Raw genomic sequence first — 20017 nt, 5'->3', positions numbered from 1 at the left:
ATTACAGCTCTGAGGAAAACTGACCCTGGTTCCAGCTCCACTAGCTACAGTCAGGTTTCTGATTAAGCAAATGACACTTCTGACACAAGCAGAAAGTGTCAATGCAATATCATCAGAAAACGATACTGAGAATTCATCAGCTGATGGAAAAAAAGAAGAAAAGAAGGATGAAGAAGAGAAGAGCCAAGTCACTGTCACTGAAATTGGATTGTCATAGAGAGGTAAGATTTTACTTTATATTTACTTTATTTAACCATGTCACTTCTGAGCCAAGGCAGGGTTGGACATTAGGCATTTGTGGCATTTCTCTACTGTGCAATCTTCCAAACAACCAAATCCAGATGACCATGATGGCTTTAAATTGAGGTTAAATACAAATTTTATTGACCCCTTTTCCTATGCATACCAACATACTGAACTCTAAATAATCTATCCATACCATAGTTAGACCTGCTGTACCCTATAAAATCTATTTGGCCTCATTACACATTATTCTAATGACATCTATGCAATGTCTTCATCAGTTTAAGTGTATAAACATGGTTCCCTGCTATTTTTGCCCTGACAATTGTGAAACATGCTTTTGAAATCATCCAATGAATAATTAGGGTGTTAGAATGTGGGTAAATGAGATTTGAGTGTAGAACACTGCTATTTTAAATATTTTATCTTTACCCTTTCCATTTTCTTATTTACAGTTCAAAGTCCAAGAGAAGTGGTGGCCAGATACCAGAAAATTTTGAAGATATTCAAGCGAGGTGGCACCATGGCTCGGGCCTTCTAAAAATATGGGGTAATACAGTTGTCATCACTGCTCCAATTGCTGAACTGTACATAGGTGCTCCAGAAAAGTACAAACAAATGATGCAGACTTACAGTAGTGCTGTGAAACTGTCAGTGTTCGCAGCACACTGTGCACTGGCTGTTTCTGAAGATGCTGAGGTAGAGCAAAAGGTCAAAACTCTGAAAGATTCAGGGAAGCTAATTCCTTTTAAAACTAAACAGTAGAATATATTAATCCTTAAAAATGTACATTGTGTAAAGTTTTAAAAGAGCAATTATGTTAAGGTAAACATTTTTAGAAAACAATTTATAAGGTTCTCTGGCCTGTACAATCAGTCTATTTTTTTTATTTTTTTATGTGATCTCAAAACTGTAAAGGCACATTTATTGATAAGTTGGGGGTTTTTTTTAAACATTTGATTGCCAGATTTTTGTTTTTAATCAAAGTTCTTTGAGACCTTTAAAAGGGTTCACAAACAGAATCCTGCTTGAATGTGTTCATAATAAGATGTTTAGCACACAAAACGGATTTTGATTGTTTGTAAATGTTCTGAAAAAAAAACACACATCCAGATGTTTTATATCCATGTTTCTTGCTTTTTTAAGTACAGTTGATTCCCACTTCTGTTGAAGTTAAAATTCATGGGGAAATGGGTCATGACACTCTGGGCTTAGATAATGTCAAGCATTTGTTAAGGTACTATACTAGAGTTAAAAGAGTCTTCACTTTAGAAGGGTTTACAAAAAGGTATTAGCTACTGGTTGAATTAATCATGAACTAATGGTGTTATTCAAACGTTTAATAATTATCACAGGCCTAAATAATGTGAAAATTCTATTATTGTTTCTCTGGAATTTGGCCAACCTCAACAAATGCTTAATAAAGCATAATTAGTCTTCACTTTAGAAAAGCTCTTGAAAAGACTTACTTAACCAGTAATAGCTGCCTGAATTATCATTGCATTGCCGGATTAGTAAATCATTCTCTCATAGCTTACTAATCATTAACAAGCGTTTGAGTTGATACTTAAATATGCATTTACAAATACACACAAATGGTTAGTTAAGGATTAACTAATTGTGAAATAAGTATGAGTAACTATACACAACACAAGTCAATCAATTGCTAATTAAGTGTTTATTAAGGTTGTAATTAAGTAGTTATTAAGCCTGAATCACTATTAAGTGTTTGTTCATTATTAATTAAGTCTTTGTTCATGCTTTATTAAGGCTAAATAGGGTGTAGTTATTATAAAGTGTTACCAAGTTTTCAAGGTATTATGAGCAATTCAAAATGTCCAACTATACTGGGCATTTTCCACAGTCCACCTTTGTTAATTATTTACCACTACTAACCTGACCTTTTTACTGACTTCTGAATAAACATTTTGATCAAAAGTAAAACTACAGTTCATATCAGCCTCCTTTTGTACAGATGAATCTCTGTTTCAGAGAAAAGCTGTTACAGCAAAATCACTGCTGACAATCTAGGTGTCGTAACGGTGGGTGTAGGTGCGGACCGAAGGATGCAGATCTCGGGACAGATTTACAGTGTTTTATTTACAAGGTGCGGGATTCAAAGTCAATAGTAATAGTCACAACTGGGGGCAAGGTGCAGGAGGCAGAGCGGGAGGGCGCAGGACGGGACAAGGTAGGACAGACCAGAACCAGAGCGGGAGTGGAGATAGCCAGAACCGGGACAAGACGGGACCAGGAGAGACCGAGCAAGAATAATCCAACAGGTGGGAACCCAGACGGGACAGGAGGCGAAGACAAAGGGTGAACTTTACCGGAGCTGGCGCGCAGAGGCAGGAGCAGGAACGAGCGGGAGAACAGGCATCTGAGGAGTGGCAAAAATCCGGTCAGAGGCAAGCAAGCAGGTAACAAAATACAACGACTTAAACTGGAGCATTCGCGTTTACACGCGGACGATCTGGCTCCAAGTGTATTCTGCCGAGCCCTCAAATACTCGGCAGCAGGTGACGGTGATTGCGGTGATGCGCTCCAGGTGCGTGCGGGAGGAGTCAGGGACTACTCCCAGCTCCAGGCAGACAGGTAGGGGAGGGGGAGAGGACACAGGAGGGCCGTGCCCCAATTCGCCCACCTGGCCTTAGAATCACCATTGGAAGGGCGATTTGAAGGGCAGTTACGTAATTTCCGGTGCGACAAGGGCTGTCCCATTTCAACCCACCCTACTGAATGCGGCCAAAAACCTGCCCTTCCCTTTGCACCGTTTCCATGGAGATCGGACGTAACCGAAGCGTGCATCCGTGCACACTTCACGCACTTCTATATCCCATCATGCACCGCAGCTGCACAAAAAAGAGAAGAAAATGGAGTCCACTGCGCAATACACGTTCAAATGTTCATACTGGTTTACCTCATCTACAACAGTGTGACATGACACTTTAAAATCAGAGGCCTCCCCCTCTGATTTTAACTATGCCTTTTCAATTAGGGGTAGTAAAAGGGGAGGTGGCACTGCTTCTATATGTTCAAGTACTCTGGCCACCAAACCTATTTTATTTAATAATTTTAAGAGTTTCGAATACCACGCAGTTGTTTTTAATAACCCACAAATTTTAGCAGTAACAATTTACAGACCACCAAAAAAGTGCAGTATTTTTATCAATGAATTTTCGGAATTTTTATCAATTCTACATAATTCTTACAATATGATTATTTTAACCGGTGATTTTAATTTACATGTAGATATTTTAGACCCTGTTGCAAGGGAATTTTTAAATGTTCTTAATTACATGGATTTTACCCAGCATGTGACACAGCCAACTCACAACAGAGGACACACTCTGGACTTGGTCATCACTCATGGCCTGTCTGCGAGTGTGTCCTCTGTTGTTGACCTGGCTGTGTCAGATCATTTCTGTGTGTTTTTTAATATCACTGGTTTTATTCAGCGGGAGACCTCTGTGAGAACTGTGAGGAAGCGTCATCTTACCCCTGAAGTGGCTGCAAATTTTATTCAAATTTTAGAGAACACTCCTCCAATTGTTTTACCTGCCTCCTGTGATTTTATTGTTGATGATTTTAACAGCAAACTTCAATCCACTTTAGATACAGTTGCTCCTCTTAAATTAAGCAAGGCCCCCTCCAAACCTGTGGCACCATGGAAAACTGAATCAATAAAACAACTTAAACGAAACTGCAGAAGGGCAGAAAGAAAATGGAGGAAAAACAAAATCACAATTAACTTTCAAATGTACACCCAACATCTAAAAACATATAATAACGCCATCAGAAACAATAGAAACTCATATTTCTCCAAACTAATCACAAACAATAAAAACAACCCCAAAATTCTTTTCTCCACTATCGACCATCTCACTAACCCTGTTCTTAACAACTCCAAACTCCCTCCCACTGACTCCCTTTGTGAGCAGTTTGCAGACCACTTCATGGGAAAGATAAACAAAATCAGATGTGACATTTTATCTAACCAAACCACTGTTTTTAACACATCTGATTGTTTGTCTTTACCAGAGGAAACACTGGACAGCTTTGTCCTGGTTAATGCTGAGAGGCTTGATGAAGTTTTCTCCTCAGTGAGACCCACCACATGTCTTGTTGACCCCATTCCAACACGGTTCTTCAAGTCATTTTATGAATCTTTTAGAGACGAGCTTTTAAACATGATGAACTACTCTCTTCAGACAGGGGTCTTTCCCACTGCCTTTAAAGCTGCAGTGGTGAGGCCCCTGCTGAAGAAGAGCAATTTAGATTTTAATGATTTTAACAATTACAGACCAGTGTCTAACTTACCATTTTTAAGCAAAATTTTAGAAAAACTTGTTTTTACCCAGCTTAATTATTTTTTAAACACACAGAACATTCTTGAAGAATGTCAGTCTGGTTTTAGAGTAAACCACAGTACAGAGACAGCCTTGACAAAGATTTTAAATGATTTTAGACTAAATTATGATTCTAAACAGGTGACAGTGTTGGTTCTACTGGATCTAAGCGCTGCCTTTGATACAGTAGACCACACTATTCTTTTAAACAGACTCAAACACCTGGTCGGCCTCTCTGGTACTGTACACAAATGGTTTACTTCCTACCTCACAGACAGAACATTTATGGTAAGTTTAGACACCTACTCCTCTCAGGTTCATAAAATCACATGTGGTGTGCCCCAGGGTTCCATTTTAGGTCCTATACTTTTTAACCTGTACATGCTCCCTCTTGGTGATGTCATCAGGAGACATGGAATCAGCTTCCACAGCTATGCAGATGATACACAGCTTTACATCTCCATGTCTCCTGATGACACCAGCCCAGTGGATGCTCTTTTTAACTGTATTTTAGACATCAAATCCTGGATGGCAGAAAACTTCCTCCAGCTTAACCAGGACAAAACTGAGGTTTTAATCATCGGTCCTGAGGCCCAGAGAGAGAAACTTTTACCCAAATTACAGTCACAGTCTTTTAATCCATCATCACAAGTAAGAAACCTGGGCGTTATTTTTGACTCTGAGCTGACTTTTATTCCACACATTAAAAACATCACAAAAATTGGTTTTTACCATTTGAAAAACATAGCCAGAGTCCGTCCCATTCTCTCTCGGGCCAACACAGAGACGCTGATGCATGCTTTTATCACCAGTCGTATAGACTACTGTAATGCCCTGCTCTCTGGTCTTCCCAAAAAGGCGATTTCAGGTCTACAATTATTACAAAATTCAGCAGCACGTGTCCTGACTAAGACCAGGGGGCGGGACCACATTACACCGGTATTAGAATCCCTGCATTGGCTCCCTGTGTGTTTCAGGATCGATTTTAAAGTTCTTTTACTGGTTTTTAAATGTCTTAATGGTCTTGGGCCTTCTTATCTTACAGAACTGCTTTTATCCTATGAACCCTCGCGGCCCCTGCGCTCCTCCGGCAGCAGGCTCCTAGTCATTCCCAAAGTCAGGACACACACGCATGGAGAGGCCTCTTTCCAGTTTTATGGCCCCCGTCTATGGAACAGTCTGCCGGAGGACCTCAGGGCCGCAGAGAACATTCAGGTTTTTAAAAGCAGGCTCAAGACCCATCTTTTTAGCATAGCTTTTGATTAGTATTTATCATTTTAGTTTACTTCTCTATTTATTTAGTCTTATTTAGGCTGGCTAGTGTGTTTATGTTTTACTTATGTTTTATTTACTTGTTTAGTTTTGACTTATTTTATTATTTATTGATTATTTTATTATTTATTGGTTATTTATTTTATTATTTATTGACTTATTTATTAGTTTTGACTTATTTTATTATTTTTAATCATTTTAGATTTGCCAGTGTTTCCTCTGAGGAGCCCTCTGCACCGGGAGCTGTGGTTGGCTGTGGCTGCTGGGCCCTGGCTCGTGGGCCCTGGAGGTTTGGTCTTGACCTCATCTCTTCTCTGGGCCCTGGACTGGTGTCCTGTGGCTGTGGGTGACCCTGTTCCTGGTGCAGATGGTTCCTCTGGTGGCGCTCTCTCATCTGGTTCATCTTTATCCAGCCTGTTCCACTTAAACATATTTTAAATGAAACTGAGGTATTTTAACATGTGTTGAGGTGGGGGGTGGGAGTGTGTGTTGGGGTGGGGGGTTGTTTGGTTATGATTATTGATGTGTTGGGGTTGGGTTGTTGGGCTGTCGGGTGGCTGGGTGGGTTTGGTGGGTGGGACTGATTTTAATGCTTTGTAAAGCACTTTGTGTTACTTTTTTTTTGTATGAAAAGTGCTATATAAATAAAGTTTGATTTGATTTGATTTGATTTAAATCTGCATAAAGATAAATACAGGCCGTGGGTTTTTGATGATTAAAAAGGAGTTACATGGAATAAAGGAATGTGCAGTTATTGCTAGACAATAAGAGACATTATTATCATTACAAAATATTACTGCACTAAGAATAATGTAAGAATGTTTGTTTCTATTGTGTCAAAGACCAAGAGACTGAAACGTAAAGTCAGAAGAGTTTAATGAGTTGCACACAGGTAATGTGAACAATGAAGCAACGGACTCTCCAGAAAGGACAGAAGAGAGTCCTGAGACGTGCACAAAATCTTCATGTGTTCCGGTACATTCCATAGGTCTGCACCCCTCGTGGGCACGTGTCATTTACTTTCGTGTTAGTAAATCAAGACACTAGCTTGATGTAGCGCTGCACTGCTAGAAAATACCTTATAATAATCAGATGAAAAGAACTGGCACGGCATAGAAGGGAAACAGTGCCCTCTACTGTATTAAAGTGGTGTAGACACTGGCCAAAATACCGAACCATTAAACTGCAATTACCCACTTTATGTACAACTAATCAGTGTTCTCTGGTTTATAGACTATGAATGTCAAAATGATATTGTTACCTCTGTCTCTGGGACACGGCCGAGGACAGGCATCGTGACACTAGGGCCGTGTCCCAATTCGCCAAATGCACCCTTTGAAGGGTCCCTTCGAAGTACTCTTCAAAGTGTAGTTTGAAGGTTCCGGTCGAGAATCTGCCCTCCTCAGTGTAGACTCCATCTTGCTGAAGTGGGACAGGCCCACACCACGGACCGCACTTCCACCTCTGTCTTTGAGCGTACGATACGCACATTATGTACGTTATTTTTAACGATTTATTATTTAATAGAAGAAAAGTCAAGATGTCGTCGTCACAGCCATTTCTTTCTGTTTAGATTGAATATCAATAGGCAAATATAACGTTCGAGGTGATTTTTTTACTCAATTGTAGCTACTTCATAACTTTAACAAAATATACCTTGTGAAAACGTAATAACAGAGACAGAAGTAACAATATCATTTTGACATTCATAGTCTATAAACCAGAGAACACTGATTAGTTGTACATATAGTGGGATATTGCAGTTTAACATTCGGTATTTTGGCCAGTGGCTACACCACTTTAATAACAGTAGAGGGCACTGTTTCCCTTCTATGCCGTGCCAGTTCTTTTCATCTTTATTATTGTAAGGTATTTTCTAGCAGTGCAGCGCTACATCAAACTAGTATCTTGACTTACTAACACTAAAGTAAATGACACGTGCCCACGAGGGGCGCAGACCTATGGAATGTACGGAACTCATGAAGATTTTGTGCACGTCTCAGGACTCTCTTCTGTCCTTTCCTGAGAGTCCGTTGCTTCATTGTTCACATTACCTGTGTGGATCATTAAACTCTTCTGACTTTACGTTTCAGTCTCTTGGTCTTTGACGCTTACAATAAAAACGAACATTCTTACATTATTCTTATTGCAGTCATAATTTTTAATGATGATAATGTCTTCTTATTGTCTAGCAATAACTGCACATTCCTTTATTCCATGTAACTCCCCTCCTTTTTAATCATCAAACACACTGTACAGATCTTTATTCAGATTTAACAGTTTCATGTTGCTCTGTTGTAGATGAGGTAAACCAGTATGAACATTTGAACGTGTATTGCGCAAAGGGACTCCATTTTCTTCTCTGTTTTGCGTAGCCGCGGTGCATGATGGGATATAGAAGTGCGTGAAGTGTGCACGGATGCATGCTTCGGTTACGTCCGATCTCCATGGAAACGGTGCAAAGGGAAGGGCAGGTTTGTTGGCCACATTCAGTAGGGTGGGTTGAAATGGGACAGCCCTTGTCGCGCCGGAAATTACATAACTGCCCTTCGATGCACACTTCGAATAGTGATTCTAAGGCCAGTTTGGCCCAAGCGATTATTGCTGTGTATTAACTGGCAATTGAAAAAAAGGGGTCCCAGGATGGACGCCTGGGGTGCCCCACAGGTCAGGGCCATTTTATCTAGGACTCATGGTTTAATAATAATAATAATAATAGGCTACATTATCGAGTATGTGGTGTTCGTTTTGTTGTTACAGCTTTATGGCTCTGGATCCCAAAGTCAATCCATTTTGCAAACACATGGTGAAAGATCATTTTAAAACCATTCAAGACCAACAAATTAAAATATGATGTGTATGCAGTGGTCCCTCGCTGTATTGCGGTTCACCTTTCTCGGTCTCGCTGGTTTGTGGATTTTTTTTTTTTTTTATTGCGTATGAACGTGCATTGTGTTCTGCGCCCTGATTGGCTGTTGGACTGTAGACCATTGTCCATCAGTCTCCTCCGTGCCGTGTCTCCTGTACAGTACAGAATGTGTTCAGACAAATTTACATAAATGTCGGATCGCAGTGTGACTCTGAAGTGCTGTATGTTTGCGAGTTTTCTCCCCGACAAAACCCACAATGTCGATGAAACGTTCTGCACCGACAAATTTCAGAAACGCTTTGGAATGAAGTGTTTCTCTGCACGGAGAGGCGCCTCTGAGGATACCACTGAAGCAGAGGCACGAGAACAACAAATATAAAACGATCATCGAGGAAGAGGGATATAATATACAAAGGTTTGAACTTTGAGAGTGTTTAAACAGAGAGAAATGTGACTAAAGTGTATAAAGTGTGTGGTGAGGCGTTTTACAGCCTTAAAGCATATATTATAATTTCAAATATTGCGGGATATTTTTAGAACGTAACTCCCCCGATAAACGAGGGACCACTGTATTTAATTTTGGAAATAACACAGGAAACTGTCCAACATTATGTGCCTTTTGACACGACCTAACTATGACCCAACCTGTTGCCCCAGAGTTTCAGTTATGCAAAACAATCCAATTCTGTGAAAATAACCCAAAAAACTGACCTAAAATGACAATTGGGTAGAAAAAATAACCCAGTGTAACATTCATAGACACAACCCAGAACCCAGAGTTACATCAATTCCAACGTTTCATCACATAAAATGAACGGTGAAGCCAAACCCCATGCTAAACTATATAAAATGTTATTTCATGATGTACAATATATGTCATTTATCTGCTCTCCTCACCAGTAATATGTAAAAGAGGATGTTTAGTGACACTATGTTTTCCAAATGCACAGAGTTCACAAATCTCCACTGAAAGTTGAAAGCTTTTGCCCAGATGACAGCTTTGTATGATAATTAGGATCTAAAATAAAACACCAAAAGGTTTATACACTTAACTTTTAACAATATTCTGCCCTCACCTAAATATGGTCGATGGGTTGGTACCAGCCTCTGGATTATTCACAATATGTCATTTTTGTGGACTCATTCTAATGGTGAAAGGAAAAAAACACAGAGGACTGGCTCCGGTATTCTCCATTCTAGTTTAGTTGATAAGTGGTTGATACTATCTAATATATGGGATCCACTACACAACTGTGAATCTTAAAGTTGCTGGCTCAAACCCAGACTCTAGCTTCAAAATTGTCACTCTATGCAGTCTCTTGCAATTGTACTGTGTCTAGTGATTTTTTTTACTTGTCCTGTGTGTGGCCCTAAATCTGAAAAGCTCTTCAATTGTGTGTCCATCTCTGCAGTGGACAAGAGAAACAGACTCAGAGACGAGACCAGAGAGATGTCAGGTCCTCAGTCCCTGGATCTGAAGACTCTATGTGAGATCCTAGAGATTAGTCCTTGTATTTCTGTGGTCCACAGCCCTGGTCTGGACTCAGGTCTGGACTGGAATCTGATTGAGTTCCTGATTGAAGAGTCTGTGCGCGCTCACCTTCCACAGATGCCCTCAGAGCTGGAGACAAAGCTGCAGTGTCACCTCCAGGCCCTGCAGAATGTTGTGCTACATGAGCTGCTCAGACTGGGCCCTGTGCTGGAGCACTGGGGGCTGATTCGAAATCTGACACAGAAGTATCATCACGCTCTGGTCTCACACATGAATGAACTACTGTCAGAGGTCTGCTCCAGGAAGGCCTGCCTTCAGCTGCTCTGCTGGGCTCTCACCCAGTACTTCAGGTACACAAATATATAACTCTAGACCTCGGGTACTACACAGATATTACCCACTACCTCAGGAAAAGCACAGCAGATACACACAGGCTCTATCCTTTCTCTCAGTCAGAGCTGCCTGAGCCTCCAATAGATATGATGAATGAGGTTTTGGGATGTGATTTCCAAACTGACTGTATAGGGAGGTATAATGACAAGTGCATAGCTTTTGTGAGATGAGTTGAACAAGGAAACTGATAATGTTAAATGACAAATTCTGCAACAGTTGGATGATGCCAGTCAGAGTGAAACAAGTAGAAATGTCAACAAGGTGTCCTTGTTAAAGGGCCTGTACCACATTTCAAACCATTTCTATGTCTAAATGTCCACACGATTCCCTACTTAGGGCACTATTTAGGGGGGGAAAGTAGAGCACTCAAAATATCCCACAGTGCACTTTGAAATATAGTGTCCAGCGATGGTCACTGGACGAGTCAATATAGACCAGGGGTCGGGAACCTATGGCTCGCGAGCCAGACATGGCTCTTTTGATGACTGCATCTAGCTCTCAGATAAATCTTAGCTGACATTTATTAACACAATAAGTAATGAATAAATTATACATAAATACAGAAGTAATCAAATCAAGTAATTCTCAAAAATAAACAATACTACAGTAAGAAAACCATTTGGCTCCATCTTTATGCGCTGCCTCAATTAACACGTTCTCACAGCACGTGCTGTTTTTAAAGTGGGTTACATATTTACGTAAAACTTCAATAATGACAATCCTAAAATATTTTCCAAAATCAACATTAATGCAATAAAACAAGTGTAGCTTATACATATAAATCAAATATTAACATAAAACATCATTTGTTAACATTAAAATATTAACACTCTGAATTTGCGCATTACCAAACGTAAACCAAAACTTGGCTCCCACAGATGTTATTAAAAAATATATTAACAATACATTCAGAGACTTCTTATACTCTAAAATTGTTGGTCTTGTTTAAAAATTCACACATTTAGTTGTATTCAGAGTTAAAAAATATTTTTTGGCTGTACATTTTAAAATATGTGACTTTTTTTGGCTCTCTCGGCTAAAAAGGTTCCCGACCCCTGATATAGACCATAATGCATTGCAAGAGCTGTAAAAATAATAGCAGAACGTCAGGTCTTTAAATGGACACATCACAACTCAACGAAAGCCGATACAAGTGCTGTTTAATCACACTCTGACCCGTGATTATTCATAAAACGCAATCAAATAAACCGTTAAGGTGTTTAGCACAGTAAAAAGCACAGTAATTTCCACATCTTAAAAAAAATGTTCATGTGAAATTCATCTTGACAAAAACTTGGTATGGTTATTATTAGTCCATAAATAATTATGTGCCAGACCAATTTAGACATTATTGTTTATAAAAGTCAAGTTATAGCTGAGTTAAGCTGGGTTTTTTTTACCCAGACACCAGAGTCACATGATCCGAATGAAAGATTATATTTTACAGTCTTACTTTTTTATTATGTAGCAGCTTTTCCCATACAATGCATAATGTAAAGAGCATTTAACTAAGAATAAATCAGATATAGGTCTTATAAGACTGAGCAGGGGATCATTAATTGATCAAAATTTTGAGACATCTGGGAAAATTATCTTATTATAAGATATTTCACAAGTTAAACTAAAGCTACTAGACTTAGTTTCTGAAGACGCCGATTTGCCACTAATCAGGTAGCTTCATGAAGGCTTGTGTTGGTGAGAGGAGACGTTTTAGTGGCACCACTAAAAAAGACACTCATGTGTAAACTAAGCTAGTCCAGTTGTTTAAGTTGAACTTGTTGATAATATGCAGCCATAACATGCCATAAATGAAGTCCATGAGTTCATGCACATGGACTTCAAATCAAAGGTTTACAGATCCATAAAGGTTCTAATGTGTGGATAATCAATCACAGAAAGTTAGTTCACATTCCCTGTAAAAAGAAAACATCCAGTCCTACCTAAACTAATCTGAAACTTGCTGTTCTCAATGTTTTTATTGAACAAATCATTTTAATTAATAATTTTATTTCTTCTTTTAATCTTGGCTTTATGTTTTTAACTGAAACATGCTTGACAAAAACACAGGTGCTGCAGTCTAGCGGAATCAAATCCACCCAGTTTCAAATTTGAATCTGAAACACTAGACAAAGGATGGGGATGTGAGTGTTCAGTTTTTAAAGATAATTAAGTTACCCACAGGTTGAAAGATGGTGTACTACTTTATTCATCTAGGAGTGGTTAAATGTATAGACAGTTTCATCTGTGGTCATCTGGACACTGTTTTTGCTACATTTAGACACCCACAGGTTGTCATTCGGAGTGTTTTCATGATTTGAGTATGTGTCCTTTAAATTTGAGACAAATATATGAATAAGTCTCTCTAAGTCTGGTTTGACAGAAAACCTTTGATTTTTGCAATGTTTTTTAGGTTCAGATGTTACTGATTTGATGTGGCTGTTAAAGTTCAAGTCCATTATTACCCCTAGATTTCTAGCCTGATTTGAAGGTTTTAGAGAGAGAGACTGGAGGTGGCTGCTGACACTTTCTCTTTGTTTCTGTGGAGCAAAGACTATGACTTGAGTCTTGTCTGAGTTTATCTGGAGAAAGTTGTTTTTCCTCCACACTCTGATCTGTTGATGCAGTGAGTGAATCCACTGGTCCATATTCACCTGCTGCAGTGAGACATAGATCTGAGTGTCATCTACAGAGTTGTGGTAGGACACATTATTGCTGTGTATTAACTGGCAATTGAAAAAACGGCAGCATGTTGAGATTGAACAATAGGGGTCCCAGGATTGACCCCTGGGGTACCCCACAGGTCAGGGATATTTTATCTGAGACACATTGTCCAATTTCAACAAAGTACTCCTTGTTTTATAGATAGGACTTGAACCAGTTTAGTGCCGTACCAGAGATGCCCTCACAGTCCTCTAGTCTCTGTAAGAGGATCCCATGATCCACAGGGTCAGAGGCAGCAATGGTGACCAGAACATTCAAAACACTCAAAGTCACAGAGTTCAACAAATTATCAACATTAGAACATGAGGCATTTTTAAAGTGTGTCATTTCCATGAACAGTGCATCTGTGTTATTATTTGTGTGTCTCCTTCGAACAACTGCAGGACCAGCCACTGGTTTGGGAACAGACAGGTCAAAAAGACACAGAAATCATCAGACAGAGCAACATCCACATTGATATTTGAAATATTTAGTCCTTTTGTAATGAGCAGGTCCAGAGTGTGTCCTCTGTTGGGGGTGGGCTCACTGACATGCTGAGTCAGACCAAAGGTTTCACAGAACTGAGCTCTTTAGTGTTTTTGTCAAACACATTATCCACATGTCTGTGTAATCTCTCAGTCATCCAGGGCTGATCCATAGCGAAAGATGAAGTTTAAATCTGTCAACTGGACAAATCGTTGTAGTGAAGATGTTTCGCTACTTATCCAAGCTGCTTCTTCAGTTTTGGTCAGATTGCTGGTGGACACTGCCTTATATCTGTCTGAGGGGAGGAGTTAACTACACTGAAACTGTAAACAGCTATTGTTTACAGTTTCAGATGAAACTACCCTATTCAAACCTTAACAACCCTGCTATTGTTCTCATTGTTCTGGGTCTGAGGATGGAGTTACAAATGGGGGAGAGATTATGTCTCAGGCCCCTGTGATAGAAATTTAAGTATATTCATGTTGTGTCATTACATTACACATTAACATGTGTCAAGGCTCCGTCTCCATCCCACAGGAAACTCGTTGTTGTTCTACCTGTCTAAGTGTAAAAGTTCATTATCTCATGGGAAACAAAAGTCACTCTGCTTTGAAATGTATGTAGCATTGTCATTCTGGTATAAATAGGCAGAGCTCAGATGCTCGGGGGACTTGGACTGGAATTTAGACCGAGATGGAGACTGGGGGAGACACCAAAAGGCTGCCAGTCTGTGGCCAGGACAGGCCTGGGCCCTGTCCTGTCTGTATCTGCTGTTACAAAGAATACACTTTTTTTCTGTATTTCAAAACTCACTGGGCTTCACAAATGGATTACTGGATCTAGATTTGTATTTTTTTCCACAACACCCACATTCCTGTTTAAGGAGGGATTGTCTTTCCTAACAAAAACAGCTTCTTTCCTAAAAGAAATGGTTTGAGAGGGGAGTCAAAGAAGCTATTTTAGTCTATTGTGTTATTGACTCCTTCATGTTTGTGACGTGTCTCAGTCAGGAGCTGCTCCTGCACCCGGACCTCCAGAGCTCAGAATTGATACAGCACATAGACCTGGTTCTGCTGAGTGACTGGATCCAACAGGCTCAAGACAAACTTCTGCAGTTAGTAAAGGTACCACACGTCTGCCGTCAGATCCTGTTTGTGAAAGGAGTAGCACAGGTACATTTTAAGGTTGGATTTGTTTAGGAAGAAGTTTCCTCTCAGTTGGATCACATCTTGACTCTAGAGACACAGCATCAGCCTTGTAACACTGAAGAGCAGTTTGTCAGCACCTATGTGGACGTGATCCAGGTACAACCAGGTTGTTTTGAACCTCAAGTTTTTTTGCTCATTTTAAGACCTATCAACATTATTGTTCATTTGTTTGTTTGTTTGTTTTTGTATAAATATGTAATGGTCTGTCTGTATACTGTATGGGTTTATAATAACTCAGTCTATGTGGTCTGTATTATGATGTGTCCAGTGCATTGATGCCACTGCCTCTGCAGTTGAGGCTTTCAGTTCCTCTCTCTCTCTGAAACTGTCTCATCTTTGTTTGCAACAGCTGCTCCCATTCACGAAAAGGTAAATCTTATTCTATATTTAAATACCTAATATTCTGCAAAAATGACCTTTCTAATCTTTCAATCACATTGCAATGTTTTTCTTCATAAAAATATGTATTTGGAATTGAATTGTCTCCCTCTCCTCATCGCTGAGACGATCATTTCAGTTGTGCTCATGTAATTGTGATTCTGATTAGAAGAGTGAACTTAAAGGTGCACTGTGTAACATTTCCACTGGGTGGTCTGCCACCTGCTTGCCTCCATGTAGATGTTATTGCATTGCCTGGTATTTCACAGTATGAATTCAACTTATCTACAGTTTATTATTTATGGGTCTTGCAAATGAAAAACACAACAATAAAACAAATAATAAAAAAACAAGCATTTTCCAAAGATCTTACCTATGGCTTGGTGGCATCTATTACTCTGCTGCAATTTTGTTCTAAGGCCTAGACATTCCCCCCCCCCCCCCCCCCTAAAAATAGCACTAAAAAGAACCAAACTTTAAAATGTGTCGGTGACACACCATAATATATTCTATTTTTATTTTTGTATTTTTATAGTAGCAGCATTATCTTTGAGTGCTTTTCTTCGCAGTTACAAACAGCAGTGGTTCAAGTGGTTAGAAACGCTGCAGAAGAAGAAAATGGCTGAAGAACAAATGCTGCAGTTTTTCAGGACCCTGGAAATCTGCAAAGAACTCAAGTGAGAATAACATGACTTCATTTATAAATATTTCACTGTCTTCTGATGCTCTGATGGTGAATTGTATTGTAAGCCTAGGGTCATTTCTGATGTACTACTTGAGTCATGTTAAATGTAGAGTCAGTGTGATGTTTTTAAATAAAAGAGTGGGAAAATGACTGCTTTGACTATGGATGGATATTTGGATGTATTAATTGTATTTGTTAACCTGCCCGGGGATTGCAGATGGAAAATAGCTTTAGTTGAATCTGTTGTAAAAACAAATAAACTAAACGTTGAAATGATGTTTTGTCACAGGGAGTACCTCACAAAGATCAAGTTCAGACGATGTGCCCAGGAGGTCCAGGACATCTCTGAAGAGGTGGAAGCTTTACTCACGGAAACTGAAACATTTACCCAAACAGTTATACTGAACACTGTGGAGGTGTTTGCCAAGGTACAGAAGGTTCATTCAATTCATGATTTTATGTTTCAGCTATTGATTATCACGGCTTTTCCCAGAATGGTTTTAAAAAATACTTCAAAAGGAATCACAGCTGCTATTCCCCAATGACAGACTTGGAGAGGCTGTTCAGACTAGAGCTGAGGCTGAGCCTGAAGAAACACAAGGTTGGTTTATTTATCCACAGGGCTAATAGCTAACAGTGGCTACACTAAATACATCACATTTCCAACTTTTTAGTTTCTCTGTAGTCCCTATGTACTTCCTTTAGAGCCAGGTCCTTGTAGCTTTCTTGTTGTATGATTTAGAGAATGTGTGTGCCAAATTTCAGTTCTCCATGACAGACAAAATATTCTCATCACATTCAGTGTTTAAGAGGCCGCAGTGGAACAATGTCATATTGTAGCTACAAGCTGCAGTGTATAAAATGTTTATCACTGCGTTCAATCTCACGGTCGACTCGTACACATCAGGAGCAGCGGTACACAGAGCTCCAAAACCTCATTTGCTTGTAAACTTATGAAGGTTGTAAAATAAAGAAATATCCAACCCCATATGAACCACTGTCCATGTACGTTGCCCACAGTCCTGCTGTTTGTGCCGAGGCAGCGGTCTACAGTCTGAGGAGGATGTACCAGGAGCTTTGTTTATTAGTAATCCTGCTAATTATCTTCTGCCATAACTCAAGCAATGGCCAGAATGTCACAGACAAAGTAAAAATGTGACATGAGGTGAAGGGTATGTCTTGCAATGAAAATAAAGTTTTATTCAGGGATGGTGGCAAGTGTCATTTTGAGTCGTGCCAGTGGATGCGTGACGAGGGCTCACATACAAATGAATGTTAAAGTCATTCTCCATAATAGTTTCTCAAATGTTTATTTCATGATATTTCTCCTCACCTGTCAATTGTTAGCCATTAGCTCAGATGCGTGTTTCAGGCTAATTATGATCTAAAATAAAACACCTTAAGGTTTACACACTCAACAGTAACTTTTAGCGAGGCTTTGACCTCACGTAAATGTGGTTGATGGGTTGGTCGACCCTCTGGACTGTTCCTGATTAGTGTTTTTTGCAGGCTAATGCTAACAGCTATTGGTAGAAACTACAGAAAAACAGGGCTTTCCACGTTTTGGAAAAGTGATGAAATTGTCCCCTCTGGCAACCTCTCTGAGTGTCTAGATTCCCGATTTTCACAGCCCTCGACAGCAGTGCTTGGTTCTGAAGTACTGTAGCTTAATTCAGATGCAGCCCTGTAGGACTATTTTTAGAAACCATGAAAAGTGCTATTCAAAATAAGTCAATGTAATTTCCCAGTTTATTCTCCATTGTTGATATTTCAGTGATGAGGAAGACTCTTTGTGTCTTCCTCATCACTGAGGAAAGCTCAGACATAATACTGTGGAAGTAAAGCTGGATTTTCAACACCTGTCTTCAACCAAATATTGAATAGTTTTATGTCTAATAAAGATGTTATAGAATGTTGCAATTATCCCCTGTGAAGCTTTGAGGTCCCAACCCTTTGGTTAGGAATCACTGCCCTGCAGGGACAATGTACCTGAAGCTCAGTGAAGTGACCTGTGTGTTTCTCACCTGTGGTCTTAGATGAACCTAATGTTGTCTACTTGTCTACCTCTTTGTTCAGGGTACGATAGATGAATGCTACAAACTGATAGTGAGCCTTTATGTCAAACATGTGAGCAGCCATAAACTGGACAAACTCAGGAAGAAGTGGAGTCAAAATGTGGAGTCGTCTGTGTTTGAAGATGCTCGGTGCATTCACGAAATCATCTCCAACCTGGTAAAACAACCTGGCCGTATGTATGTTAAGACCATTTACGAGTCCACACTTTTGATATTAGATTTTCAAGGGACAATGATATAGACAGATGATATAAGGTAACTTCACTTGGATTAAAATCAAATGACATTATCAATTGAAACAGCAGTAGACCATGCCATTCTATAGTTAATGTCTTTTCTTTGTGCTGCTTTTGTGCTGCCTGTGGCTCTGTGCTTATTGCTCGTCCTGTGTTATTGTTGTTGACATGTGTTGTTGTATAAGTCTATGTCGTGTACTGAATGCTGTAACACGTTTCACACAGTAATATGTTTTTATTTGGCTTCTTAACTTTTATATCTTCACACCAACCTTTTTTATATAATGTAAATTTAGTCTTTTGTGCTGGCATTTAAAGTTTACATCTGTTCTTAGTGCCCTGGAGTGGAAAACTGGAACTTTCCATTGTATTTCATCAGTGATTTGTTAAAGACAGAAGACATAAACTCCATCAAAATATCGAGTGGGGACTTGTTGAACAGACACAAAGAGAATGGGTAAGAACTATGTGGCAGAGTGGATTGTGGATTAAACTCCTGATCTTTGTTTGTTTTCAGTCTTACAGTGGATACGTCTATGCCATTTGCCCTTCTACAGTGGAAAGGTTTGTCCCGTAGAAACATTAGAGAAATCCTGACATCTTTGCTGGATGTGGAACCAAATCTTGTCATTCCTCAGCACAGATCGTGTATTATTGCATAAAAGTGTCTATTGTTTACATTTAGCATTTCTGATAAAGTAACTGTATGTACGATTTACATTTTAAATGTCATGTTCAAATCAAATATAACTTTTACTGATAACAATTCTAATGCTAGTTTATTCTTAATTACAAAATGATGTTGTATTTTGGTGTTTTGGTTCATGATGATTGTCCAGTCAGAAATCAGAATAAGCCTCAGTACAAAATTGGAGAATGAAGTAAGTACAGAGCAGTGGCTTATGCCAGTGGTGGGGAAAACGGGGACTGGTCGACAATATGGCGTCTTGAAAATAAGTCATATAAGTCAAAGATTGCTCAATAAGTCAAAGATTGCTCAAACATGCATGAATCACTTCAAATACAGTGGGTAAATGGTGAGGGCAAACAACTGTAACATGGCTAAAAGCTCTAAAAAGTCCATTTTGCAGAATAGGTCTGCTTAAAAAAAACTGTTGAGCTACATTAGCATACTTCTACTTTTAGATGAGAGAAATGCAACCAAACAAGCACTAGAGGGAGCCACATTTAACACAAAGATGTACTTTTTATCACTGTAATGCCATTTTAATGCACTGTTTATTACAAGCTATTTTCTCAAGTATATTAATATTTATTTTAGTTTAGGGGAAGTTGGTTTAACTCTGGTGTGATTTTTTTTGCATAGATCTACTATCTATTATCATGTGACTGAAGTTGCCAATATTATTGGTTCATTAAAAAACTCTAAAACCAAAGACATTTATGGGCTGGATACACATTTCTTAAAGTTATGCAAAGACTCTTTTGTTGCACCAATAGCACATATGATTAACCTATCATTTAAACAAAAAGCTGTCCCATCTTCTTGGAAACTGGCTACAGTCACCCCAATTTACAAGTCTGGTGACAGATCAAATATAACCAACTACCGGCCAATTAGTATCCTTCCAGTAGTTTCCAAGGTTGCTGAAAAGTGGGTTGCAAAAATT

The 20017-nt window shown here is 39.3% G+C and overlaps 1 protein-coding gene across 2 annotated transcripts; it reads left to right on the top strand.

Moving 5' to 3' along the window:
* The first annotated feature begins 2386 nt into the window (after positions 1–2386).
* si:dkey-196h17.9 (exocyst complex component 3) lies at positions 2387–19774 on the top strand. 2 transcript variants are annotated; one of them, XM_055231338.1, is made up of 11 exons: positions 2387–2663; positions 10264–10575; positions 14811–14928; positions 15004–15108; positions 15281–15381; positions 15960–16067; positions 16365–16503; positions 16569–16676; positions 18152–18307; positions 18722–18843; positions 18904–19774. In XM_055231338.1, exons 2-11 carry the CDS (start codon positions 10343–10345, stop codon positions 19046–19048), a joined length of 1335 nt encoding a protein of 444 aa, XP_055087313.1. In that variant the 5' UTR covers positions 2387–2663; positions 10264–10342; the 3' UTR covers positions 19049–19774. The 2 variants fall into 2 exon arrangements, with proteins under 2 accessions (XP_055087313.1, XP_055087312.1); XM_055231337.1 differs by having other exon boundaries at positions 10146–10575.
* The last annotated feature ends 243 nt before the right edge of the window (positions 19775–20017 follow it).

Source organism: Periophthalmus magnuspinnatus, chromosome 22, assembly GCF_009829125.3.
Source record: "Periophthalmus magnuspinnatus isolate fPerMag1 chromosome 22, fPerMag1.2.pri, whole genome shotgun sequence".
In the NCBI taxonomy this organism is placed as follows: domain Eukaryota; kingdom Metazoa; phylum Chordata; class Actinopteri; order Gobiiformes; family Gobiidae; genus Periophthalmus; species Periophthalmus magnuspinnatus.
The sequence above is the reverse complement of the archived record's forward strand: the minus strand, read 5'-3'. Positions and strand labels throughout refer to the sequence as shown.